Consider the following 25,375-nt stretch of genomic DNA (forward strand, 5'->3'; position numbering starts at 1 on the left):
CCCCTCAGAGTCTGGCCACTGGCTGGAGTTCTGGAGGGGGAGGTACCCAGGTCATGTGGCCACATCAGCCAGGAGCTCTTCTGGGTCTCCCCAGGGGTGAATATTCTCTTGACAGGAGAATATCGTGCGTGCGTGCGTGTGGTGTGTGTGGTGTGTGTGTGTGTGTGTGTGTGTGTGTGTGTGTTTCTGGGGAGATAGTTCATTAGCTGTCATCAGCTGGTGTGTGTTCATCTGCCATCCATCCTGTGTGTGAAACCTGCCTCTTTGTACCTTCCCAAGGTGACCCTTCTCCCCACCTCCAGCCTAGGCCTCACTTCCAGATGCGCTGAGTCAGGCTGTAACCCGACCCTGCCTGGGCTCCCACACCGCCCCACTCTGAAACCAGAGCCCGCAGATCACCACTCTGCCCTTTGAAACCCTCACCCTCGCCAGGAAGGGGCTCCCCGCGAATGGCAGGTCACATTGGTCTGCAGGGGCCAGAAGGCTTCTCTCAGCAGCAGGGCTAGGGATCAGGTGGCCCCAACCTTGGCTTTTTGTCATCAAGGGGACCCCAATCCAAGCGTCCCCCATTCCCCCTGAGTACAGATGCCCAGGCCTTTTTGGGAGCTTTTGGGCCAAGGTTTTTAAAAAGAAAGTTCCTAGGGACTGTATGATCTCTGTGCGGCTTTCCTCTTCCTCCCCCCACCCCCCAACGTTAGGCAGCTTCAGTCGCCATGTCCACAGCAAACCTTACTCCCTTTCCCTCTGCCTCGAATGCCCTGGCTGATCCCTCCTCCACCGTGCTGCTTCCTGATTCCCTCTGTGCAGCCCTGGCCCTCCGGTGCCCAGCACTGGGGTCTCTGTGACCCTCTGCGGGACCCTTCGCGTTATGGCCACATAGTGTGCCGCGTGCCCTGTGGGGACCAGGCCTGTGGCTTGTTTACTCCACTCCGCTCTGGGCTGGCGTCCAGGTCAGTACAGAATAGGTCCTCAGTACGCGCGGCTCCTGCACATAGATGCTGCATTTCTAGTTTTATGTTCTCGGTGGTAGTCCAGCCTAAAAATACACTTCTTCCCCACCACACCCCCACCTGCCCAACCGAATGCAGCTAACCGCTGAGGTTGCTGTCACAACCAGCTTCTTTGTGATGCTTTCTGCTGCCCTCCAGTCTGCGCCGACCACTCCTTTCTGGATGTGGACCACACTCACAGTCTACACTGTGTGATCATAATGAATTCTGTGTGTCTGGTCTTCATGGAGCAGGCTTTTACAACCTTGAGTTTTGGAAATTAACTGACTAGTTTTAAATCTTTGTATTGGCTGAGGATAGGAGGGCTGGAGAATTGAAACAGGTAAACAGTGTTCTCTGCAGCAGTTGAGTTTGTTAGGGATTCCCTCCGTGTTGGCCTCTTCTCCCAGCCAGCTGGCTTGTTTCTGGGGAAGGAACCAGGTCTTCTAACTTCCGCATTCTCAAGAGGCGAGACCCCTTGAGCCTCACTCAGTCTGCTGAGCAAATGCCTCGCCCAAGGCAGAGGCCCTGGGATTTCTGTAATATTCCAGGGAAGCTGCCCACCTTTCAGTTGGTGTTGACAATTCATAAGAGCCTTTCACCACTCTGATCTCATTTAGCGTCCCTGACATCCATAATACGTGTATGTTGGGACATAAATCCATATGACGGTGAACCACAGAACCTCAGGTAAAGGCTTTTGGCTGCAAAACAAGAAGACTGCCTCTCCCAGGCATTGTTGCAGCTTGCTGCTGCTGCTGCTGCTAAGTCGCTTCAGTCATGTCCGACTCAGTGCAACCCCATAGATGGCAGGCCACCAGGCTCCGCTGTCCCTGGGATTCTCCAGGCAAGAACACTGGAGTGGGTTGCCATTTCCTTCTCCAATGCATAAAAGTGAAAGTGAAGTTACTGAGTTGTCTCCGACTCTTCGCGACCCCATGGACTGCAGCCCACCAGGCTCCTCTGCCCACGGGGTTTTCAGGCAAGAGTACTGGAGTAGGGTACCGGTGCCTTCTCCGATTACAGCTTGAGGGACATGCTTCCATCGCGTCCTTGCAGTGGTCCAGTGAGGAGAGCACTATTGTCAGCTGCTCTTTATAGATGGGAAGCAGAGGCTTGGAGAGAAGCACATTGCCTGGGGCCCACAGCTGGGTGGTGGGGCCGGAACTCAGACCCACACATGGTGCCCTTTGGCCGCAGCTCTCCTTGAGCAACCCCACAGCCGCAGAGCGTCTAGCACCTCAGGTGGTGGGTGGGGCTGCTCTGGGATTGCTGCCCCTATGGCCGCATCAGGTATCTTGGGGGGAAATGCTCACTGCCAGCTCCTCCCTCCACTGTGCTGGAGCCAGGCCATGGGAGACTGTCCGCTCTCTGGAGAAGCCAGATAAGCACACTCCACACATCCACCACGTGAGGCAGAGAGTGTTATCGAAGCACCTTTCAGCAGTCAGCATTGTCCCTGGGCCTGTCCCAGGACACACTTGGATCCCAGGTCATCTGGTTCTCACCACCATCCTGGGGTTGGGATGGTGCAGCCATTCTTAATACTGTACTAACAGATGAGGAAACTGAGGTCCAGGGAGGCAGTTACTAGTCCAAGTCATACAATCGGGAGCTTTCAGAGCTGTTCCTGAGCCCAAGCTACCAGTCTCCCAGGTCTCTGGCTCATCCAGGCTACACTGGAGAGGCCCCGTGCAGGAGGCATGCCTAGGACTAACTCAGTGGCCCAGTGTCGGCAGGGGGCAGTCTTGCAGACCCCACTGGAGCCCTAAGCTCCTTTCTCTGCTCAGGGCTTTTAAACAGAAGACCTTGGATTCTTTTTCAGATCATTCTGGAAAACTATGCCTACCCTGGGGTTCTTCTGATTGGCACTGATTCCCACACCCCCAATGGCGGTGGCCTGGGAGGCATCTGCATTGGAGTCGGGGGTGCTGATGCTGTGGACGTCATGGCTGGGATCCCCTGGGAGCTGAAGTGCCCCAAGGTGAGAAGTGGGGAGGGCTTGTGTTGGGGTAGCAGCAGAGGGGTGGTTGGTGGGGCGAGTAGGAGATGTGGGACCCACAAGAGCTGAGCGCATAGGTCAGGCTCAGCTCTCTCTGGGAAGGAGGCAGGGATAAACAAGCCCGAGTGAGAATTCTAGCAGATAGGTTCCTGGTTGGAATGTGGGGTGTGACACACAGGCCTGTGCCTGCTTTCTTGCCCCACCTATTCAGGTGATTGGTGTGAAGCTGACGGGCTCCCTCTCTGGCTGGACCTCACCTAAAGATGTGATCCTGAAGGTGGCGGGCATCCTCACAGTGAAAGGTGGCACGGGCGCCATCGTGGAGTACCATGGGCCTGGAGTAGACTCTATTTCCTGTACTGGTGAGGACGGCGGCCGCAGGCGTGCTCCCAGCCTTTGCGGGCCCATGGGCCTGTGGTTGAGCTGTAGATGCAGCGGCTGGCCTTCCCAGGATTGAAACTCTGTTCGTAGGGGTAGAATCTTGTGTTCTTCTCCCGGTATCCAGCAGCCACCCCGACAGCCGGGACACTGGGCTCTGGCCCCGTGGTCTCTCTTTCCCTGGCCCTCCTTTTAACCCTGGACCCCAAGGCAATGAGAGCCAGGGAAGAAGTGATGCCAGCTCCCTGGTGCAAAGATGTGTATGCGCCTCTAGCGGGTGTGGGGGCCTCGCCCAGCTGCTCAGCCAGCCCTGTGGGTTCTGTCTCTATACAGGCATGGCGACCATCTGCAACATGGGTGCAGAAATTGGGGCCACCACTTCGGTGTTCCCTTATAACCACAGGATGAAGAAATACCTGAGCAAGACAGGCCGGGCAGGTGAGCCGGTGGGGGTCCTAATCCCGTCTCTGAACTGACTTCAGGGTTCTGAGAAGCCCCTGGAAGTCTGTGAGAGGTTATGTGTGTGACTGCTCCTAAGTGGGTTTCTGTAGCTCTCATCAGCTTCTCAGAGGCTCTGGCCTCTCAGCGTGAAACATCATGGCTCAGGAATTTAGTTCCCCTGGATGGGCATCCTTGGGATTTAGTAACCCTGAAAGGGCATCTGAATTCGGTTCTTCTTGGCCTGGTCCCTGGCGCCCTCTATGGGAAGCTCTGGAAACGACGTGGATTTGCTTCTGTTTGTAATTCCTACTCTAGCAGGGAAGGAGGAAAATCATTTGGTGCAAGAACCACTTTCTCAGCCTCCCCCAACAACTTCCCTGAGCTTAGCTTCTTTGAAACCCAGAGATGGAAATGGGGCCTGGGGAGAGCTTGTTGGGTCTTCTGAAGGGAGGCGACTGGTGGAGCCAGAGGCTGGGGGACCTGGGGAGAGCTTGTCACTTTGCTTCCGAGCTCTTTGTACACAGAATCCTACCTGGAAGACTCTTCCTTTAATTATCAAGTAACTTCTCCTCCTCTAAAATCCAGTGCTTCTCCTCTCCCTGACTCTGAACCCCAAGTCAGTACCTCTGCTCAGTGTCCCCACGTTCCTGTGCGTCTCCCGTATTGTGTTGTAACTTCTGGCTCACTGATGGCGCCTTCGCTAGACTGAATTCCTCGAGGGCAGGGACTGTGCCCTCTGCTGCTGTTTTGTTCCTTTGTTTGCCCAGTCAGTGCCCAGGGCCCGCTGTGTGTGGCGGGTGCTGGGTAACTGGTCCTTATGGATGGATGGAGTCTTGTGACCAGTTTCTGTCTTACATGCTTCAGTCTCCCTCCCTTGTTGATTTCAGACATTGCCAACCTTGCTGATGAATTCAAGGATCACTTGGTACCTGACTCTGGCTGCCATTATGACCAACTGATTGAAATTAACCTCAGTGAGGTGAGGCAGGGCATTGGTTCCAAGGACTTTCTGAGGGTGGGGGTTGTTCAGGTGCCATCTGGAGACTTCTGGTGGGCCTTGGGGAGAGCTTGGGCAGGTCCCTGGCTGCACACCCAGCAAGGCTCTTGGGCTTTTGGTTCCCCAGCTGGTCATTCAGAAACGTTCAGTTTGCCCTTGCCTCAGCTCTCAGAAAAGCCAAGATTTTACCCTTGAGCTTGCTTTGTTGTGAGAATTCAGAGGGCAGGGCCCTAGATTCCAAGCCTGACCCTGGTGCCCTGAGACCTGAAGATCAGGGTAGCATTTGGAAGGCCAGAGGAAGGACGGGCTAGAGGGACCAAAGTAGCAGAACAGAGCAGCTGAGGGTTTAGGCCCTGAAGCCAACCCGCACAAGTTCAAATCCTGACTCTGCCACTTAGCCTGTGACCTTACTTCAGGTCACTATGGGTCTCACTTCATCACATGTGAAACCCGAGGCAGTCATGGGAACTGAATGAGCTAATTCACGTAATAACTGTTGCTGATATTTATTGAGGGCTAATTGGGTGCCAGGCACTTCACTCAGTGCTTCACGTTGGTGATAAGTAGCGTCACGGATAAAATGTCTGGCCTCCAGATTTCCAGAAGTACCACCTCACGGGAGATAACAGGCTGAGGGAGCCGGCAGCCTTGATTCATCCCATGCCTCTGCTGTCTCCAAGCTCGTGACCTTGGGCGAGGCAGGCAGCTCTGCCATCTGCAGGCGGGAGATAATGACCTTGGGGGTGGGAGGGCTGCAGGAGCGGGTGCATGGACAGTGCCCGCTGCTTGGGCGCTTCCTGGGATGAGCTGTGAGCTGTAGAATGAGAGCTGGCCTCCCAGGCCCACCGTGACTGGGCGAGCAGGAGCCAGGCCACCGCTGAAGGGGAGAGGTGTCCTCACACCAAGCTGAGGTCCTCCCCACTGCCACCCCCGCCTCTTTTGCTTCAGCTGAAGCCGCACATCAATGGGCCCTTCACCCCTGACCTGGCTCACCCTGTGGCAGAAGTGGGCAGTGTGGCAGAGAAGGAGGGGTGGCCCTTGGACATCCGAGTTGGTGAGTACCCCCTACCCCCAACCCCAGAGCCAGCAGGTCCACCCAGGGCTGTGGACCATCTCCCGTGCTTACCATGGGGCCCTTCCTGAATGGTTTAGGCACTTTGTGAAATAATTTTTTTCCCCTCCACAGCTTCTTAAAGAAACTACTTTTTCTTGGTGTAAAAGAAATACGTATCAGTGTAGAGACCATTGACAAAACAAGAATTTTAAAACACCCCTAATCTCCACCCTCAGCCAGAACCAGCTCTTTGTACATGCCCATACTGATGTGTGTGAGTTTTGTTTTACGAATATTTCCTCTTACCAATCACCATGCCTGATTTTACTTTACATGCTTTACACACACACACTGGCATGTTGGTACCGCTGTTGTCATCTTTTCGTGAAGCATGTGAACCCCGGTGGCCTGAGAGTGAATCTGACTCTGCCAGTTCATAGCTGGGTGGCCGTGAGCTCATTGCTTCACCCCCTGTGCCTCGGTTCCCCAGCTCTGAAATGGGGGTGATTCCGTTGACCTTGCTGGGAGGAGGGGCGTGTTGAGGGCTGGTGAGAGCTTTTGACGGCACCTAGCATGAGGCGCTGTACAGTGTGTGCAGCCTTATTGGCTGACGTAAATAAAAAGAAATCTTTGGGTAACTTAATAATCAGAAAATAAATCACTGAACTGGTAAGACAGTCTCTCTCTCTCTGTAGACAGTGTGATGTCATCCAGTCTTTTTTGGCTGTTTGAATAACTATGATAGACTTCTTTAAAAGAATTCTTTTCTTCCTGATTATAAAACCAAGTAGAAAGCCAGAGAATGTTACAAAATGTAAAAGAAAATGGGCCCCTAGGTCCTTCCCCAGCAGCGGCCCCTGTCAGTATTGCAGTGGGGGCCCTCCAGTGTGTGTCCACATACAGACGCTGTTCACTCTGAGACAGCGGGTTATACGCTGCCAAGGGTGTTCAGCATCGTGCTCAGTGGCCACAGTTTCTCTTAAGTGTCTGGGTTGAGAGGAAAGACAGCAAGATAGCTTGCTTCCAACTTCTGTCTGTTGGGAGCAGGGTCGGGGAACCCTTGACCGGATGTGGATCGCTTGCGGTCAGGCGGAGGGCTCTGGTCACTCTCCTCCTGACGGTCCGTCCCCCCACCCACAACGCACCAGGTCTGATTGGCAGCTGTACCAACTCCAGCTATGAAGACATGGGCCGCTCCGCAGCCGTGGCCAAGCAGGCGCTGGCCCACGGACTCCAGTGCAAATCCCAGTTTACCATCACCCCGGGCTCGGAGCAGATCCGCGCCACCATCGAGCGGGATGGCTATGTGAGTGCCCGCGTGCCGCGCCCCGGCTCCCCCACCTCTCCTGCAGGGGCCGGAGCTCTGGGGTTCCCGCCAGCCTGCCCCTGACCCCTCCCCGTCCTCTCTCCCCACTGCAGGCGCAGATCCTGAGGGATGTGGGTGGCGTCGTCCTGGCCAACGCCTGCGGCCCCTGCATTGGCCAATGGGACAGGTGAGAAGCACAGGTGGTTTTTTTTAATACATTTTTAAAAATTAATTTATTTTTTAATCAAAGGATAATTGCTTGACAGAATTTTGTTGTTTTCTGCCAAAGAAGCACAGTTTTATAGGACGGCCCCTTGTGTCCTGGGGTACAGAGCCCCAGATGTGGAGGGAGACACCCCTGGGGTGGAGCTTCCAGGGCTGTAGGGTATTAGAAGACTTTTCCAGGCAGGACTAGAAAGTTGGGCTGGAGGTAAAGAGGGTCCCCCGCAGCGCTGAGTGGCTGCCTGGCTGAAGCCTGGGCAGTGGGAAGAAGCCAGGGAGGCTGCATCCTGACGCACACACTGGGGGCTCAGGTGGACCCTCCTGAAAGGACGCCATGGCCCCGGTCAGGGATCGCTTGGCCTCTTGTCTTATGTGTGGCTTCTAACGAACCTCAGTGATGCCTGAGGTTCCCTCCTGCTCCGTGGGTGAGTCGAGTCCTGGGAGGAGGTGACCATTTCCAGGTCTTTCCATTTCCCTGTCCTCTGCCATGAGCTTGGCAGGTCAGGCCACGTGATAAGGCCAGATGTCCCTAACTGTGTTCCCGCCACCCTGGCAGGAAGGACATCAAGAAGGGGGAGAAGAACACCATCGTCACCTCCTACAACAGGAACTTCACAGGCCGCAACGACGCAAACCCCGAGACCCACGCTTTCGTCACGTCCCCAGAGGTGAGGCTCCGCCCTAACCCGGGATGGCCTCTGGGGGCCCTGCCCTGGCCAGTCAGAGCTGCTGAAGGAAAGTTGGCATCACAGGGCCAAGGGTTGTCAGAGCAGAAACCAAGAGCCACAGGCCTTGCCGGCCCCAGGCATCGAGCTCCCTGGGTGTGCCCTGCCTGGCTCCCCTCAGCCCCAGGAGTCTAAGGTTTTGTTAGAGTTACCACCGGGGACAGAAGGCAGTCCTGCCTCCACCCGGCCACATGGGCCAGATCCTCAGTGCCCCGGGGTCCCGTTGGTGACCCATGAACAACGCAGGAGGCGCTTGCACTGCCCGAGCCAGGAGGGAGGCTGTGTCATCACGATGAGCAGCCAGTGAGCTGCGTGCTCTGGGCACTCGGTGGTTGTCCACACACAGCCAGCCCTGTGTGCCCCGTTTTTCCTGCGCTGGGTCTTTGTTGCGGTGCGCAGGCTTTTCTCTAGGGGGTCACTCTTGTTGCTTGTTGGGTTTCTCACCGCAGTGACTTCTCTTCCTGCAGAGCATGGGCTCCAGGGTGCAAGGGCTCCGTAGCTGTGGTGCACGGACTTAGCTGCCCCACGGCACATGGAATCTTCTTGGACCAGGGATCAAACCCATGTCCCCTCCTTTGGCAGGGGGATTCTTAACTAATGAACCACCAGGGAAATCCATGACTTGGTTTTTTAAATGAGCATTCCAGAAATACTTCAGTGAAGAAATGGCCCCCTCCACGTTTTCAGTGCCCATGAAGGAACCTAGTCGTCACGGGAGCATCTCTGTGACAGGGCCTCATGGGGTCCAGCACTGGCCCTGCCCAAGGAGGCGGTGAGATCCAGGCCCTGAGGGGCAGTAGAGGTGGGTGCGTGAATCCTCTGCAGGCCCTGGTCCCAGAGACATTGCTGCAGCTCCCGCTTGTGAGGGGACAATCTGGACATTTCCCGGCTCCATCTCAGTTTCGGCCTAGGCTTCTGCTGAAGTAACAGGATGGGCGGGGAGTTTGGTGTGAATGACAAACTGGCCGCCTCCATTCCAGATTGTCACAGCCCTGGCCATTGCCGGCACCCTCAAGTTCAACCCAGAGACTGACTTCCTGACGGGCAAGGATGGCAAGAAGTTCAAGCTGGAGGCTCCAGATGCGGATGAGCTTCCTCGAGCGGTGAGCAGGCACGGCCTCTGCCACCCGGCCTGGGGCTCAGGGCCGCCGAGATGCTTCCGGCCCGGGAGGGGCGCTCGCTGGGAGGGAGAGCTTGGCACCCGGGGAGCTTGCCTGCCACGGGAGTGTGTCCACGTGGGACTGAGGGCTTGGCACCCAACCTGCCCTGTCACCTGCTACAGGAGTTCGACCCCGGACAGGACACCTACCAGCACCCCCCCAAGGACAGCAGCGGGCAGCAGGTGGACGTGAGTCCCACCAGCCAGCGCCTGCAGCTCCTGGAGCCTTTCGACAAGTGGGACGGCCGGGATCTGGAGGACCTGCAGATCCTCATCAAGGTCAGCGGCTCGGGGACGTGCGAACAGCCCTGCTGCCAGGGCACCCTCCCCTGGTGGGCAGGAGGGCCCGGGAAACTACACAGGCCCCGTGGAAGACACGGTCAGGAGTCAGGCAGGGGCAGGAAAGGGAGGTTTGGCTGCGGGGGAGTGAGGGGATCTGTGTCCCCTATTCTGCTGCCCTGTGCCATGCCAGCTGCTCAGGGGCCTCCAGGGGTGTGGGCAGTGAGCGCAGCATTAGGAGGGCAGGGTGGGCACTGTGATCCTCACAGCAGGCCTCTGTGCACTGGGCTTGACCAGACAGGCTCTGGCGCTGTTGATTCCTGTTCCCGTGGTTGAGCATCGGGTAGGGCCTGTGTCTGGGGGCTAAGCTGACCGGCCAGAGGCCTTGGGCCCATGCCACACAGGCACTGTGCTGTTTACTGCGGGGTCTGCTGGCAGTGAACGGCCACCGTTAAGCCCACGTGGTAGACGAAACTGATCAGTCACTAGGCAGAACCCAGACACGTCCCCGGGCTCCTCTGTCTCTGGCATCAGTCTGCAGGTGGTCTTCCAACCTGGGCGTCTCCTACCTGGGTGCCTCAGGCGGAAGGGCGAGTGAGCAAACACACGGGTCCTTGAGGGGCGGGGGACAGCCTTGCCTGAACCCTCTTGGCCAGAGCGTGGTGACGCCAAGACTGCAACCCGTGTCAGAGCCTGACCCACTTCTGTCCCCACCACCTGCCTCCAGAGGGCCTGTCCATACACCACTCAAAGCCCACACTCCGACCTCTGTTCTCTCTGCTCACCCACCCAAGGTCAAAGGGAAGTGTACCACCGACCACATCTCGGCTGCCGGCCCCTGGCTCAAGTTCCGTGGGCACCTGGATAACATCTCCAACAACCTGCTCATTGGCGCCATCAACGTGGAGAACGGCAAGGCCAACTCCGTGCGCAACGCCATCACCCAGGAGTTCGGTCCTGTCCCTGACACCGCCCGCTACTACAAGGTGGGGCAGAGCTGGCGCTTCCTGGTGGCCAGGTCGGGCACTCCCACTCAGGGAAGGGGCGTCCACACTTGCAGCTCTGCAGTGGAATGGTGTCCCAGCACCACCGAGGCAGCCCCATGTCTGTTGCCCCTGCTGCCCTGAGCTCTGGGTCACAGAAGGGTGGGTCACACCTTCCCAGGCCCTGCGGACAGCCAGGCCCTGTCTCAGCCTGTCTTCCGAGGACCTGGCTGGGGCTGGATTCAGCTCTAACCTCCTGTCCTTGGGGTACAGGTGAGGCGGGGGGCTCTGGCCCCTTGACCTGTGAACCTTAGGCGGCCTGAGGGCTGAGCAGGAGGTGGGCCAGTGCCACCCTCTCCCTCATAAACTCACTCCTTACTCACCCCCGACAGAAACACGGCATCCGGTGGGTGGTGATTGGAGATGAAAACTATGGTGAGGGCTCGAGCCGGGAGCACGCGGCCCTGGAGCCTCGCCACCTCGGGGGCCGGGCCATCATCACCAAGAGCTTCGCCAGGATCCATGGTGAGCAGGAGCCTGGTCCCAGCCCTGCCCTCCTCCCCTCACTGGCAGCCCAGGGTCACTGGCCCGCAGTGCCTGGTGGGGCCAGAGCCACATGGCTGGTCTCCAGGGTGTGTCCACAGAGACCCCACAGCCCCCCGGCCTCCAGCCTCTGCCCCTTCAGGTTTGTCGGTTCTGACACCACAGCTCCCCATCCCTGGCATATACTGGTCTCGCTTCCACACTTGGAGCAGTTGAGATCCAGGCCATGTGGTCAGAGGACCGTCTCTGATTGTCAGTGGCCTCAGGGAAACACAGGCATCCAAGCACACTCGCCTAGGGCCCCACGCCACTGGGAGAGGGACCAAGCTGGCCCTCGTGGTCAGTGGCCCAGGTTTGTCCCCACGTGGCAGGACCCGGGGTGACCCTCCCAGAGCCCTAACTGGACTTGGTTGGTGAGGTTCCTCACAGAGAAGGGAGGGACGGGAGGGACCTGCCCACTATGGACGACTGTCCTCTGCCTTCTAGAAACCAACCTGAAGAAGCAGGGCCTGCTGCCCCTCACCTTCGCTGACCCAGCTGACTACAACAAGATTCACCCTGTGGACAAGCTGACCATCAAGGGCCTGAAGGACTTTGCCCCTGGCAAGGTCAGGGGGCGGGGAAGGAGGGTGGGCCAGCCAAGCCCATTTGTTTCTCCCAGGGCCCTCCTGAGAGGGGAGGGGAGGGTTGCCCTCCTACACCTGGCCCCACCTGTGCCTCCTTCCATGAGCCTTTGCTCTAGCTAGAAGGCCCTGAATTCTCCAGGTAACCCCTGAGAGGGAAGGGAAATGCCTTCCCAGAGATGAAGGTAAAGCCAGCTCACGCCCCCATTCCATCCAGTCCGTGGCCCAAGCCTGGCACTCCACGGCCAAAGCCTATACCCCACAGGGCCCTGTGGTCCCAGGAGTCAGGGCCTCTGGGTCTTCCTGTGGCCAGCCGCCGAGGCCCAGACCTGGCCTAGGACCTGGTTCACCTTGCTGGCCCCAGGCCCTGAAGCAGTGGCCCACGCCCCTGAGCCTCTAGCGGAACCGAGGGCTGTGCTCCCGAGGGCCTGTCCGCCCACACGCGTCCCTCCTCACAGCCGCTGACGTGCATCATCAAGCACCCCAACGGGACCCAGGAGACCATTCTCCTGAACCACACCTTCAACGAGACCCAGATCGAGTGGTTCCGCGCCGGCAGTGCGCTCAACAGGATGAAGGAGCTGCAGAAGTGAGGCCCCACTCAGCCGCCACTGCCGCCGACCTGCTCCTCGGACCCGCTCCAGCGGCACAAGGGCGGTTCCGCGTCACCGGAACCGGATCCGATCCGATCCAGCCGTGGCTCCACCCCGAGATGTGGCGGCCGGGCCTCCTGCCCTCCTCCCCTCGGCCCAGGGAGTGCCCCAGAGCCGGGGGTGGGGAGGCTCTTAACAGCGTGTCACCCCCCCACCCCGTCCTCCTGTTTTTAGTCCGATTCAGATCTTAAGCAGCTTCATGCAACTGTATTTATTTTTGATGACAGACGCCCATCTAAAGTTTTTTTCTTGCCTGTTCATTTCACTGGTGGCTGAAGGATCTGAAAAAATCCTTTTGCTCTTACGAGGAAAATAAGAATTCACATTCAGTGACTGTCGCTGTGTGAGTGGTGGTGTCTGCTGCTGTCAGCTCCAGCAAGGGGCAGGGGGGGTTCCTTCACAGCCAGAGTCAGTGGACACCCCCGAGAGCCATGCCACAGCGTTTGTTTCTCAGCCTCACTGCCCGTGGGGCAGCCTCCCCTCCCCATCCCCACATTCCAGTAGCTTCCCTGATGGGCCTGGGCCCAATATGGAGCCTCTCCTTTCCCCTGGGCTTTGGGTTGCCCTTCGGACACGCAGTGTGTGTCTGTCGTACAGACCGGCCACCACATCCAAGGTCACAGCTAGTCCCTGTGTGCCCTGCCCCCATCCCTTGGCACCGGGCGGCAGCAGGCATGGCTCCTCTCCCTGGAGTGCAGTCCACTGGCACCACCCACGGCTCCAGACCCGTGTCCACGTGAGCCGAAAGGCTGGGGTGGGAGGCAGGCTCCACGGCGACCCCTTCATCAGGACAAGACTTGCCTGACAGAAACATGGCGTCCAGTGGGGGCTATAAAACCATGTCCTAGTCCCAAGAGAGGTTTCTGGCAGAAATGAGTGGAGGGGCAGGAGGAATCTGGCAAAGCCATTCTGTTGAGTAAACGATGAGGCCCGCCTCCAGGATCTCAAATCACAAGGAGACAGACCCACAGCGTGTTCACAGTGTGGCCGAGGTCGCAAAGTGACAGCTAGCCCGAGGCTCCCCACTGTACTGCTGGTGGGAAACGACGGCAGCAGGTCGCCAGCCCTTATCCTGGCTCAGGGGAGCCCGCCGCTGCCGCTTCCTGATGGAGCTGCCTGGCTGAGTCCAGGCCCCCGCCTTCCACATGCCAGTGGGAAGGAAGGTGGTTTCCCTTGAAGGTCAGGCTGATGAGCACCTGGCAGCTGCCCCGGACCAGCCTGTTGCTCTCTGGGTTACTTGTGGGGTCACCAGGCTCAGCTGGCCCAGAGCTTGCCTGAGGCGGCCGGGACCTCTCAGCCCCAAGTCCACCTCTGGGTCATCTCTAGACGTGATCTGGGGTCAGGAAGGGTGTGCTGTCCCGGCTGTGGCAACTTGGTGACTAGATCACTAAGACAAGGGCGGCTCTCCCGGGTGATGCTGTCTTCATTTATTAAATGTCTGCTGTCACCAACGAGCAGAAGTCCGTGAGGACCGTGGCACTCAGGTGGCTCTGGGAGGAGCAGGGGAGGGGACAGCCTGGCAGGGCGCAGACTGCTCCCTGTCTGCACAAGCGGTGGTGGTCTTCAGGGCCAGCTGCGCCTCCTTCCCAAGGGCCAGGCAGGGTCCGTGGTCACAGCGCAGGGCTAGCTGCTCGTCCACCAGGAGAGGAGGCCCAGGCCCGGCTCGCTGATGGATCCCTGCCAGGGTGGGGAGAGGGAACCGGCGTGCTTCATCTACCGCTCAGCCTGGAGCCAACTCAGGCAGGAAGCAAAGAGGGGCCCTCTCTTCTAGGTGAGGCCCCAGGGAGGGTAGGGCACAGCCAGCCAGGAGGCTCTGGGAACAGCCGGGAGCCACACCAGCACCCCAGGGGGCAGGTGGACTCCCCTTGTGCTCCAGCCTCTCAGGCCTATAAGGACAGTGCTGGTTACCAAGGACACAGCCTCTGGCCCCTCACCTGCATGCCTGCCCACAAGGGCACCAGCATGCCAGTCCTAGGCCTGCTCTCCTGAGCTGCTGGTGGTCTGGTCCTGCCAGAAAAACTTAGTGACCTTGAGCCCAGCCTCCGAATCATGCAGAGGGGACCACCCCTCTTCCTGACAAAGACAGCTGCCCTGAAAGTGAACAACCTGGGCCCCATGTTACACTAGAAAACCCTTCCCGCAGGCCCCGAAACCCCACTTGGGTCACGTGTCACCGTCTGGCTTCACGGGGGTAAAAGACAAGGGACCCAAGTCAGATCTGGTGGGTTTCAGCTTCCCCAGGCCCTCGGGCCACTCGGGTTTGCAGTGGGAGCAGCCTTGACGGTCCACCCCCGGTTTCTTAACGCAGCCGGCTCAACAGCAGCCTCATCCAGCTGGTGCTGTCCTCTCATGGGCAGGGGCCTGACTCGCCCGCCCTCCCCAACAGCGTGGCAGCTTTATGACACCGCCGCAAGGACTACTGCTGCCCTGGCCCATAGAAACTGGGTTCCCCAGGCTGGGTCCACCCAAGACGCCACAGCAGGGACTGCACCCCCACCCAATGGGCCCCCCCGCCCCTGGGCCTCATCAGGACAGCTCACCATGAGTGTGTACGGAGCTGCCTTCTTGGGCAACTCCTCGCTGGAAGAGGTGGCCTCAGCCGAGCTGGGTCCCGTGGGGGATGTGTCCACGAAGCTCTCATCCACCACCCGGAAGCGGACCTCCTCGCCGATGTCCATGTACAGATCGTGGGCGCCCTCCTCCGTCTCGTACTCCCACACCCACACCTGCTCTGCCTCGTCGCTGGACAGGGCACACGGTCAAGGCAACAACCAGGCTAGTGGTGAAGCCCTGGGTTTGGAGGCAGGGGGTTCCTCCCATAGTGCCCAAACCCCCAGGGAGAGGCAATTGCAGGCTGACATGTTTTGCCCAGGAAGTCACAGGAAGAGAGGGCTCAGCCCCACATACAAGAGGTGAGGTCGGGCCGCCTGGAGCCCATGGAGTGACCAGAGTGCCGGGACCCAGGCCTGGAACACGGACATCAGAGCAGAAGGAGCTCGGAGCAGAGCACAAGCTGCACCGCCACCCGGACCCCACCTGTGTGCCCTCTCAGAGGCTGGCTCCCAAGTTCAAACCTCGCTCACCGCCCACCTCCAGGCCGGGCCCAGCCTCCGTGCTTCAGGGCCCCTGTCGGTATACCAGGGGCGCTAGGGAGACCTGCCCTCCGGGGCTGCGGCGGGGTGGTAATGACGCAGCACGCGTGGAGGGCGCCCCGCACAGGCCCCACGGTCGACCCGAGTGCTGGCCGGAGCTGGCCATGTGCTCCGCACGGCGCAATCCCGCACGCCTCTGCACGCCTCAGTGCTCTCTGCCGGCAGGCAGCCCAGGAACCGTCTCGGTTTCCAACAGGACAGGGCAGGTCTTCTGACAAGTTTCAGAGTCACACAAAGACCCTGCCCCAGGCCCTGTGCATGCGTACACACACACCATGCATGCACACACGTACACGTGGACGCACACGTGTGCACACACAAAACCAGGGCCCCTCCCTCAGCAGACCCCACACTGAAGGGACATACTGCCCTCCAGTGGCAGCCTGCAGGTGGGCCCTGCCTCTCCTCGCTGCCAGGTCCCCTGCTGGGCACTTTGGGCACAGCTGGGACAAGATGGGGTCTCTCCCGGTGAGCAGTCTTGGGGAGCACCCACAGAAACAGCCACCCCAGTGCAACAGGGCGAGGGCCGGGACCTGCAGCACCAGGCCCTCACACGCGTGCCGAGGAGGGGCGGCGGGCCGGCCAGGGGCCTCAGAGGGAGGCGACCTGAGATGCTTCCTGAGGGGACAACCTGAGCGAGGCGAGCTAGAACCAGGCCTGGCAGCCCCAATGCAGGCGCAGGCCCCGTGGCCCGTGTGGGACGTACAGGCAGGTCCGTGCTTTGGGAGCAAATGAGAAAAGAGGTGGACAGAGGCCAGCAGCATCAGGTCACAGGCCCCAGAGCCACCCTGAGGAGTGGGGACCCTTCTGTGGAGGGGTGCAAGCTCTCACCCTGGGAGGATACAACTTGGCCGGCTGCTGCAGCGACTCCGGAGGGATAAGAATGTCGTCGAAGAACCCTAGGGAGACTGGAAGATAGGCAGGTGACAACGTGAGTAGACCGGCCAGCCCCAAGTCTGTGCTGCCCGGGGACCCCTCCTCCACCTCGGAGCCCCACGCCTCTGCCCGGCCTGAGCAGCCACCCAAACTCAAGGTGGACCCTGCACTACTGGGGCCAGCAGCCCGGGTCACCTCCGCCAGCTCCGGTGCCTCCCTCAGGCCGTCTCAGCCTCCTGGCCAAGGCCCCGAGCTGGCTGGGGTCCGCACTGTTATAGGACGGACGGCTGAGCAGCCCCTCGGGAAGGTTCTGCTCGTCTAGGTGGCCGCTCCCCTGACCACCTGGAGAGGCTATGGGCCCAGCGCCTGCCCCCAGCATGCTCCCAGGTCTCGCGTGAGGACGCAGGGCCGATGTTACCGTGCACTCCCTCCGGGCTGCAGCCTTTGATCTTTCCGATCAGAATCTCGTCCAGGAACGGATGGAACACCACATAGCGAAAGTGAACTGGAAACGGAGACACCGTGGCGTGATGAGCAGGCCGTAAGCAAGGGCTACTCCGGCTGGGGGCGGCCTCACTCACTGGCATGCCAGCCCCCAGGGCTGCACCTAGAGCCCACCCAGCAGTCCATGCCAGGCCTCCCCATGGGCCTAGACCTCATCTCCTGCAAGGCCACTGCTTGGCCCCCACAGGAAGCCAGCAGTGCTGGCCCTGAAACAGGCCCGCTCCCAACCCATCAGCCATGCCTGAGCCCACATCCTGGCCATCAGTGACGCCAAATCAATCTCAGCCTTCCTCCGGGCGCTCTCCTTGAAATTCTAACAAGGGCAGAAGCAACTGGCAGAGAGAACCAGGTTTGGAAACAAGTTCCCCATCTCCCGCTGACCGGCAAAGTTTGCCCCAGGCGCAGCTCTGACCTGGAAAAGGATGCTAAAAATGCCCTGAAATTTGGGGGGGCAGGGAGGTTGGGGGGAGCCAATAAACCAGCAACAATGCCTCTGTGGGTTCTCAGGTTCTGCCCTAGGTGGTCCCTACTCACGTGAGCCCAAGGAAAGTACCAGGTAGGGTCTGTGCCCACATCACAGACTCTGACTCCACGGCCTGGCAGAAGCCGTCCCTTGATCACTGCTGCCCCTTGCAGAGCGCCTCAAAGGGGGTGCCCACTGAGCGCAAAAGGCATACGGTGTCTAGGGCCTGAACTTCGCCAGGGCTAGATAATAACCACGAGGCTGCCCCCGCCCAGCTGCCCAGGGCCCATCTCAATCCGCCCGTGTGAGTGTCACGCTTCCCCACTGGAAGCAAGCGGCTCCAGGAGGTCAAGTGGCCTGCCCACAGCCGCACAGCTGCTCTGCCAGCGGGAGACGCCAAGCCTTTCTGAGCCACCACCCAGATCCACGGGGTTGGGTCTGCCTCCCCTGTTTAACCCCAGACACAGGCTTCTGCGTCCAGCGCCCTCAGCTGCCTGGTCTGCGGCTTGCCCCAAGGACAGCGGGGTCCACCTGCCCCCAACCCCGGCTCCCTGCAGGCTGCTTCCCATGAGTCCACCAGGCAGGAAAGCGTGGGGGAAGGACAGGGGGCAGCTGGTGCACCTCCCTCCCGGTGAGGGGACAAGCACAGCTGTCCGAGCCTTAGAGACAGGAGAGCCGCACGCTGACCTCGGAGAGAGCAGCTGAGGGCCAATGTCCTTAATGCACAGAACGGAAAAATCCCTCTGCCCATGTGACCCAGTTCCATCAGCTCAGTTTAATAAGTCCCCACGGAGCCTCTGCCAGGGCTGTGCCAGGCTGGGCTTGGGCATGGAGCTCTCTGGGGCAGGACAACACGTGATCCTGTGCCCAGGGAGCTCGAGTCTGGAACGACCATAAGCAAAGCACGTGGCGAGCAGCCCAGGTGTCCGTGGACAGACGGATGGGTAATCACACTGTGGCACAGCCACGCAACGGAAGACTGTTCAGCCTCAGGAAAGGGTAAAGGGCTAACACCGGGAACCACACAGATGACCCCTGAGGGTATTAGGCTGCAGGAAATAAGCGAAGCGAAGTCGCTCAGTCATGTCCGACTCTTTGCGACCTCATGGGCTGTAGCCCACCAGGCTCCTCCTTCTGTGGAATTTTCTAGGCAAGAGTACTGGAGTGGGTTGCCATTTCCTTCTCCAGGGGATTCTCCCGACCCGGGGATCGAACCCGGGTCTCCCGCATTGCAGGCAGACGTTTTACCGTCTGAGCCACCAATAAGCCAACCACAAAAGGCCAGCACTGTAGGATCTTGCTCACAGGAAATGTCCAGGAGAGGCAAATTCAGAGACAAAGCTGATGGATGGTTGTCAGGGGCTGGTGGAGGGCAGGGAGTGATGGCTAATGGGCACAGTGTTTCTTCTGTGGGTGACGAAAACATTCTAGAATTAAGACAATGGTGACAGCCACACAGCTCTGTGAATACAATGCTGAAAGCCCCTGAACTGTATGCCTTAAAAGGGTGGATTTCACAGGATGTGAATTATATCTCACTTAAAAACCAAAAGGAGGCCACAGACCAGGTGGAGGGCCAGCTGGGGTAGTGCTGTGTTGGGGGCCACCTCCCAAGAGTCCCCCACTGAAGTTCTAGGGATGTTCAGCCTGAGTAGGGATGTTCAAACCTGAAAAGTCAAAAAGGATGGGTCTGAAGAACCAGTAAGAAGAGGAAGACCTGTTCTTAGTTGTGGGCCGAGGATAAGCAGGGGTGCCTTAGGATGTAGTGAGTGTCTACAAAGGACAAATACCTTGATTCCACTCCAGAGGTGCCTGGAGGAGCCAAATTCACACAGACAGAAAGTAGAGTGGAGGCTGGGGGGGTAGGGGTAGCGGGTGGGTAGGGAGAGGGGAGCGGGGAATCGGCGTTTAGTGGAGACGGAGATCCAGTGTTGGGAGACGATAAAGTGCTAGAGATGGATGGTGGTGACGGTCAAACAACAACGTGAACTGACTGTCATGGAACTATAGGCTAAACATGGCAAATGTTATGTTCTATCACAGCTTTAAAAAAAATAAAAAGAAAAAGAACAAAGCAAATGGCAGGCACAAGACAGGCTGCTCCGGAGCCATGAGTGCGGCCCTAGCTCAGCCGGAGGTGGGGGCAGCGGGCAGGTCAGGAGGGACTTCCTGGGGGCCGGGTCTACCCAGCTTGGAGGGCATGGGGCACACAGGGCTGGTGCCAGGTAAAAGTACCCTAGGTGACACGGGATGAGGCTCAGTGTCACAAATCAAAAGGCTGGCATCTCGCGAGCACTTACTATGTGCCGGGCGCCAGGCCAAAGGCTTCCTGTGGTTTTTCTCCTTGGCTCCTTGTAATCTCTATGTGAGGCAGGTACTATGAGTATCATACTGTTTTCCCAGAAATGAGTCTCAGAGAGATAGGTAAAGTAACCTGGCCAGGGTAGAAGTAAAAATAGAAGAAGTAGAAGGCGACTGGCAAATGAATAACCCTCTAAGCAAAGGTGGAGGCCCAGTGCTGAGCACCCCTCAACACACCCTCAGCCACAGCCCTGGGGAGGCAGTGGGGGAAGGGGGCCCCGGCCCAGGGTCAGCCTCGAAGCCTGGCCACTACCCCACCACAGATCGACAACTCGCCCTGCACGATGCTCCATGGGCCCCGAGGAGCCTGACTGCCATAAGTGTTACCCCATTTTACAGATGAGCAAAGTGAGGCTGAGCCAGGTAGCCACCTGCCCGGGGTCCCCCTGCAGGGGGGTCAGAGCCAGAATTCAACCCCAGGAACACCGGGGACCCAGGCACAGGGGGTCAGTCAGAAAACCAGCAATGACACCAAACAGCAGAAACAACCCAATAAACAGACAGAATCTCTGCATATTTAACTTTTCTCTCCAGTCTCTCTTGAAGTTCTGGCCCCCATACCACTTGTCTCCTGGACAGCAAGGCCCCTGTTCCCCAGCAGAGACTGGCTCAGCTGGACAGCGTCCTTCGCTATAAACAGGGCCCGCGTGGCCTAGTCTCCACATCACCATCTGACCTTTCTGCTCACGAGACCGTCCCGTCCACACACAACTCAGAGCTCCATGGCATCCTCGTGAATGAATTAAGTCTTCGGATTCCTGGACACACACACACCAGGCAGCCTCGCGGCACGTTCTGAAATGCTTGCACATCCCCGTGCCGAGGCTGAAGCCCCCAGTGTGGGTCAGGGCTGGGTGGGAATCACTGCGGGGCCCTCCCCAGAGAATCTGACTCAGAGGGTCTGGGGCAGATGGGCGAGCACCCAGCTGATGGCGAGTAGCATGTCTACACCCTGACTAACCCCAAACCATCTCAACGGCCTCCTGGCCCTCTGCTTCTGACTTGGTTTGTCCCAGCAGGAGAGAGATCAACGCCCCATTTCCTCCCTGAGAGCCCTCCTCCCATGGGGTGCACATCCCTTTGCAAAGTGACTGCAGCTCCTCCCACTGGGGGAGCCCTTCTCCAGCCCTTGACTCTGGCCTTGGCCACGTGACCTGCTCTGGCCAATGGGATCCGAGCAGAGGCTCAGCCCGGAGGCGCTTTGGTACCCAGTCTGTCTGCCTCCTGAAAGAAGAGACCACGTGGAGCAGAGATGAGCAGCCCAGCCGAGGCCTCCCACCCAACCAGTGTACCAACCACCAGACACATGAGACCACTCTACACCATCCAGCCCTGATCAAGTCAGCCCAGAAGACCACCACCGAGCTGACCGACAGAATCAGAGGAACAATTCAAATCAATGAGCTATCAGGGCTCGCTATAAGCCAAGGTCCTGTCCTGAGAGCTTTGTGTGTGTTAACTCGGTAACCCTCAACAGTCCCGTAACTTAGTCTACTCTTAACTGCCTTTTATTGAAGAGGAAACAGAGGCTGCCTATTCCATACAGCAAACAAGCAGCAGAGCTGGTATTTGAACCCAGAGGCCATGAGTTTAACCATTATGCCCTCGTGTCCCTCAAGGTCTCCCACCCCCAACCAGCCTCCTGTGCCCTTCCTCCCTCTCCCCACTTTTATTCAGCAATGCCGACTCCACTATCTGTCCACTCCCCCTACCTGAGCGCACTGACAGCCACGCAGAGGGGGCTCAGACAACACACAGGACCGCAGGCGACATGTGAGCAGACAGAGCCACAGCCTCAGAGCTGGACAGGCCTTGATGGAGAGGCCTCGAGAACCACCTCATCCACCTCCCCGTTTTTATTGGTCACGTTGCACTGCATGTGGGACCTTAGTTCCCCGACCAGGGATTGAGCCCGTGCCCCCTGCAGTGGAAGCACCGAGTCTCAACCACTGGACCACCAGGGAAGTCCCTGCCTCTTTTTTTATAGACAGGAAACCGAGGCCCGGAAATGGGAAGATTCTGCCCATACCACCCAGAAAATTCCTGGCAGAGTGCTCAGGACTAGACCCCAGATCTCCTAAACCCAGACCAGGACCCCTCACCAAAAACTGAGCCCCAAGAAACCCGAAAAACCCAGGAGGAGGGCACCCACCTTTCGTGTGTGACGCACCATCCCCTGGGAACACGTACGCATCCTCCAGCTTGGTGATGTCAAACAGACAGATGCAGAGTCCCACGTTGTACACGACCTGTGTGTGTCCATGGACACGCCAAGTGACTCCCAGGCCCAGCTCCCCAGGCAGTCTCTCCTGAGATTCGCACCTCCCCCCTCCACAGGGCAGGTATCCCCATTTTAAATGCACTGGGGCACTGCCTGAGACAAGGAACTCCAGTGGATGAGCTCTAAAAAGAACAAAGCCTTTGGTGACAAGACAGATTCAAGGCACAACACCAGCCCCACCACTCCCTGTGTGGCCTGCGAGGTCACTTCTCTGAGCTCAGTTTCCCCATCTGCAAAAATGGACATACCAGGCTGCGGGGCTGTTAAATCCAAAAAGAACAGATGTGAAGCACCTAGCTCAGTAGCCGGCTCACTTGCTAGAAGAAACCCTCTGCAATCAAGGATCATTACTACTAGTAGCAAGGACTGGGTGGGGAACCCCCCAGGTTAAAACTACACTTTTCCAAGGTCCCAAGTCCATCCTGGAGCTCACAGTTCAGAGTGTCAGAACCACAGCTAGTCGCTGTTCTGCTCACAAAGTCTCAGACACACAGATGTGGCCGCAGGGACTGAGGCTGGCAGAGTGACACACAGGAGGCCCTGAGACTGGGCAAAACAGGCCGAGGACATCCATAACCCGTTCCCACCCCACGATGCTCCAAAGGACTAGCCGCTCAGTGTCTGCTTATCTGACACCAGCATCATCACATCCCAAACGGAGACCTTGCAGGACTGTTTACGGATTAGCAAGAAGCTCCGAGAAGTGAGTCCTGGCCAGACCTCAACGCAGTGAGGCCCAGAGTCTGGCTGGTTTTGGAAGCACAAGGAGGCAGGCGCCCTTGCCTGCACCTTGGACCACTTTTGCAAGGTCTCCTCCCAAATGATTCAGTAATTCAAATGCAGAAATACTTGTCTGGGAATTCCCTGGCAGTCCAGTGGTTAGGACTCAGCACTTTCACTGCTGAGGGCTTGGGCTCAACCCCTAGCTGGGGAACTAAGATCCCACAAGACTCAAGGAGCAACAACAAAAAAAGAAATACTTGTCTGAACAGACCAGAGAAGGCCCTGTGCCACAGAAGGACCACACTCCCTTCTTGGACTTTTCATAGCTTCTCTCTTTGTCCCCTCAGAAGCCCCCTCTCCTTGTACCTTACAAAGCAACCAGACACCATCCACTAAGGACTCTGTGAGTTCTCGCCAACAACGCCCCAGGTCTGTACACCCCACCTTCTGTGCCTTCAACCTCTATGGCAGGACCTGCCTCCAGTCTCCAGCCAGCCAGTCTTCTCAGCCTACTGCAGATGAAGGCCATCACTCCAGTAGGGTCCTGTGGGCCCTGTATGGGCTGGCTCCCACCACTCTCCAGCCTGCCCTCCCCTCTGCCCTGGCCACATCAGCCTCCTCCAAGCTACGACAGGCTTGATATTCCTTCCTGCCACAGGGCCTTTGCACATGCTGTTTCTGCTTCCTGCATAGCTCTGCTCTGCCCAGAATCCCCTACATGAGTTCTTCCTCACCACCTGATCTCAGCTCAAGTATCACCGGCTAGCAAAGCCTCTTGTCTCCCTCATTGTAGGGGAAGTTCCCTCATTCCACAGGCTTATGAGAACACTCGTCATAATGTAAGTGAAGTAGCTCAGTTGTGTCCCACTCTTTGCAACTCCATGGACTGTACCCTACCAGGATCCTCCCTCCATGGGATTCTCCACGCAAGAATACTGGAGTGGGTTGCCATTTCCTTCTCCTGGGGATCTTCCCGACCCAGGGATCGAACCCGGGTCTCCCACATTGCAGGCAGACGCTTTAACCTCTGAGCCACCAGGGAAGCCCATAACAGTTCTCTCAGTTTGTCATCACACACTCAACTGTGAGAGTCTCTTGTTCATATCTGCTGTCCCCACCACACTACAGAGTAGAAGCGTGTCTGTTTTATTCATTCAACAAACAATTATGGAACATCTGCTCTGTGCCCAGACTCTATGGGGGTTACTTGCGGAGAAGAAAAAGGTCACTGCCCTCGTGTAGAGGAAGAGAGAAAAACAGTAACCCAGCAAGCAAGCAAGGAGAGAGTGTGGCGACTGCTAAGAAGGAAAGAGTGATGTGCCACAGAATAACTGCTTCAGAAAAGGCAGAGGGAAGGCCTCTTGCTGGCACTAAGGCGTGCTGGCCTGGCACGTAAAAGGTGCACAAACATTTCTGTTGAAGGAATGAATGGCTAAACCTCCTGACAGCTGAACTACCACCCATCTTCACAGCAACAATGCATGGTTGGACAACAATGATTATTTCCATTTTGCAAATGGAAACCGAGGCCCAGTGGGGGAAATGACTTGATTTAGATTGCAAATTATCAATAATTTGGAAGTGGGGACGCTGCTGCTGCTGCTGCTAAGTCGCTTCAGTCGTGTCCGACTCTGTGCGACTCCACAGACTGCAGCCCACCAGGCTCCGCCGTCCCTGGGAATATTCCCCAATTACAAGAGCCTTTTTCAAACCCAATTTTTGATTCTCTCCAACATCCTAGTGGGGTAAAGGATGAGTTCATCCCACGTACAGGTGAAGAAACCGAGTTCTGGGACGTTAAGCTCCTTGCCTAAACGCCAAGGGTTGGCAAGGCCAGGCCGGCGGCGGGTGGGTAGGCAGTGTTGGCCCTTCCCGTGCTAAAGGCCTGCCTGCGACCCCGCGGACCCAGTACCTTGTTGGCCAACTTTTTGTTCAACTCTTCGGCGATGGAATCGTTGAGCTTCCTCTCAAACTGCCACGGGGGGATCCGCACGGTGTCCACCATCTCCACGAGGACAAACATCCCAGCCTGGGCCGGGGGCTCTGGGAGCCGGAGGATCAGTCACGCACCAGGGCCTGCGGCGGTGGGGATCCCCGAGCCCGCTCTGTGGAGTCCCCAGGCCGGTAAGGCGGGCTGCGCCGTAGGGCTCGGGGTGTCCCGTGCAGGGCGCGCTCCGATTCGACAGATAAAGAAAACAGGCTCAGCGGCGGCGGGGAGGTCTCCTGGCTGAGCCGGAACGGCGCGCGGCCCGCCACATGCCGCCCCTCACCACGCGCCGCCGTCACACACCGAGCACCCAGACGCAGCCCGCTACCGCAAGACCTGGGGCGAGATTCCGAATTCAGTAGCTTCCGGAGGGCCGACCAATAAGAAGCTTCGGCCCGCCCCCGACGCGGGGCGGGGCTGCCTACTGGCTCGTGCGAGGGGCGGGGGGAGGCGGGGGCGGAGCCTCCCCTTCCGCCTGCGAGGAGCTGTCAAAACCCTCAGACAGCGCTCTCAGGTTGCTAGGCGACCTCGGTGCCACCTAGTCAGCTCTCGCCTAGCCTGTACGTCCTCTCCTTGCTGGTCTCAGACAGTCCTCTGCACTACTGCCCGAGTGATCCTTTCCAAACGCAAACACAGTCTGCTTAGACCCAACCGGATTCTGGAAACGGGGAGAA

General features: G+C 58.3%; 2 protein-coding genes across 2 annotated transcripts in view; one reads left to right on the forward strand and one right to left on the reverse strand.

Moving 5' to 3' along the window:
* Positions 1-12,692, forward strand: part of ACO2 (aconitase 2) — a 45,803-nt gene extending 33,111 nt beyond the window's left edge. Inside the window, exons 5-18 of the mRNA XM_069586111.1 lie at positions 2,815-2,973; positions 3,203-3,353; positions 3,703-3,807; positions 4,698-4,789; positions 5,756-5,861; positions 7,010-7,167; positions 7,281-7,354; positions 7,946-8,057; positions 9,095-9,217; positions 9,397-9,552; positions 10,347-10,538; positions 10,928-11,060; positions 11,565-11,686; positions 12,160-12,692. Coding sequence (XP_069442212.1) covers positions 2,815-2,973; positions 3,203-3,353; positions 3,703-3,807; positions 4,698-4,789; positions 5,756-5,861; positions 7,010-7,167; positions 7,281-7,354; positions 7,946-8,057; positions 9,095-9,217; positions 9,397-9,552; positions 10,347-10,538; positions 10,928-11,060; positions 11,565-11,686; positions 12,160-12,294 — 1,818 coding nt within the window. The 3' untranslated portion in view covers positions 12,295-12,692. The remainder of the gene's footprint in view (positions 1-2,814; positions 2,974-3,202; positions 3,354-3,702; positions 3,808-4,697; positions 4,790-5,755; positions 5,862-7,009; positions 7,168-7,280; positions 7,355-7,945; positions 8,058-9,094; positions 9,218-9,396; positions 9,553-10,346; positions 10,539-10,927; positions 11,061-11,564; positions 11,687-12,159) is intronic.
* POLR3H (RNA polymerase III subunit H) lies at positions 12,551-25,093 on the reverse strand. The gene is made up of 6 exons (XM_069586112.1): positions 24,627-25,093; positions 21,863-21,959; positions 16,801-16,887; positions 16,351-16,414; positions 14,895-15,096; positions 12,551-14,031 (listed from the first exon to the last, which is right to left on the reverse strand). Exons 1-6 carry the CDS (start codon positions 24,735-24,737, stop codon positions 13,978-13,980), a joined length of 615 nt encoding a protein of 204 aa, XP_069442213.1. The 5' UTR covers positions 24,738-25,093; the 3' UTR covers positions 12,551-13,977.
* Between the last annotated feature and the right edge of the window lie 282 nt (positions 25,094-25,375).

Source organism: Ovis canadensis, chromosome 3 (genome assembly GCF_042477335.2).
Source record: "Ovis canadensis isolate MfBH-ARS-UI-01 breed Bighorn chromosome 3, ARS-UI_OviCan_v2, whole genome shotgun sequence".
In the NCBI taxonomy this organism is placed as follows: Eukaryota; Metazoa; Chordata; class Mammalia; order Artiodactyla; family Bovidae; genus Ovis; species Ovis canadensis.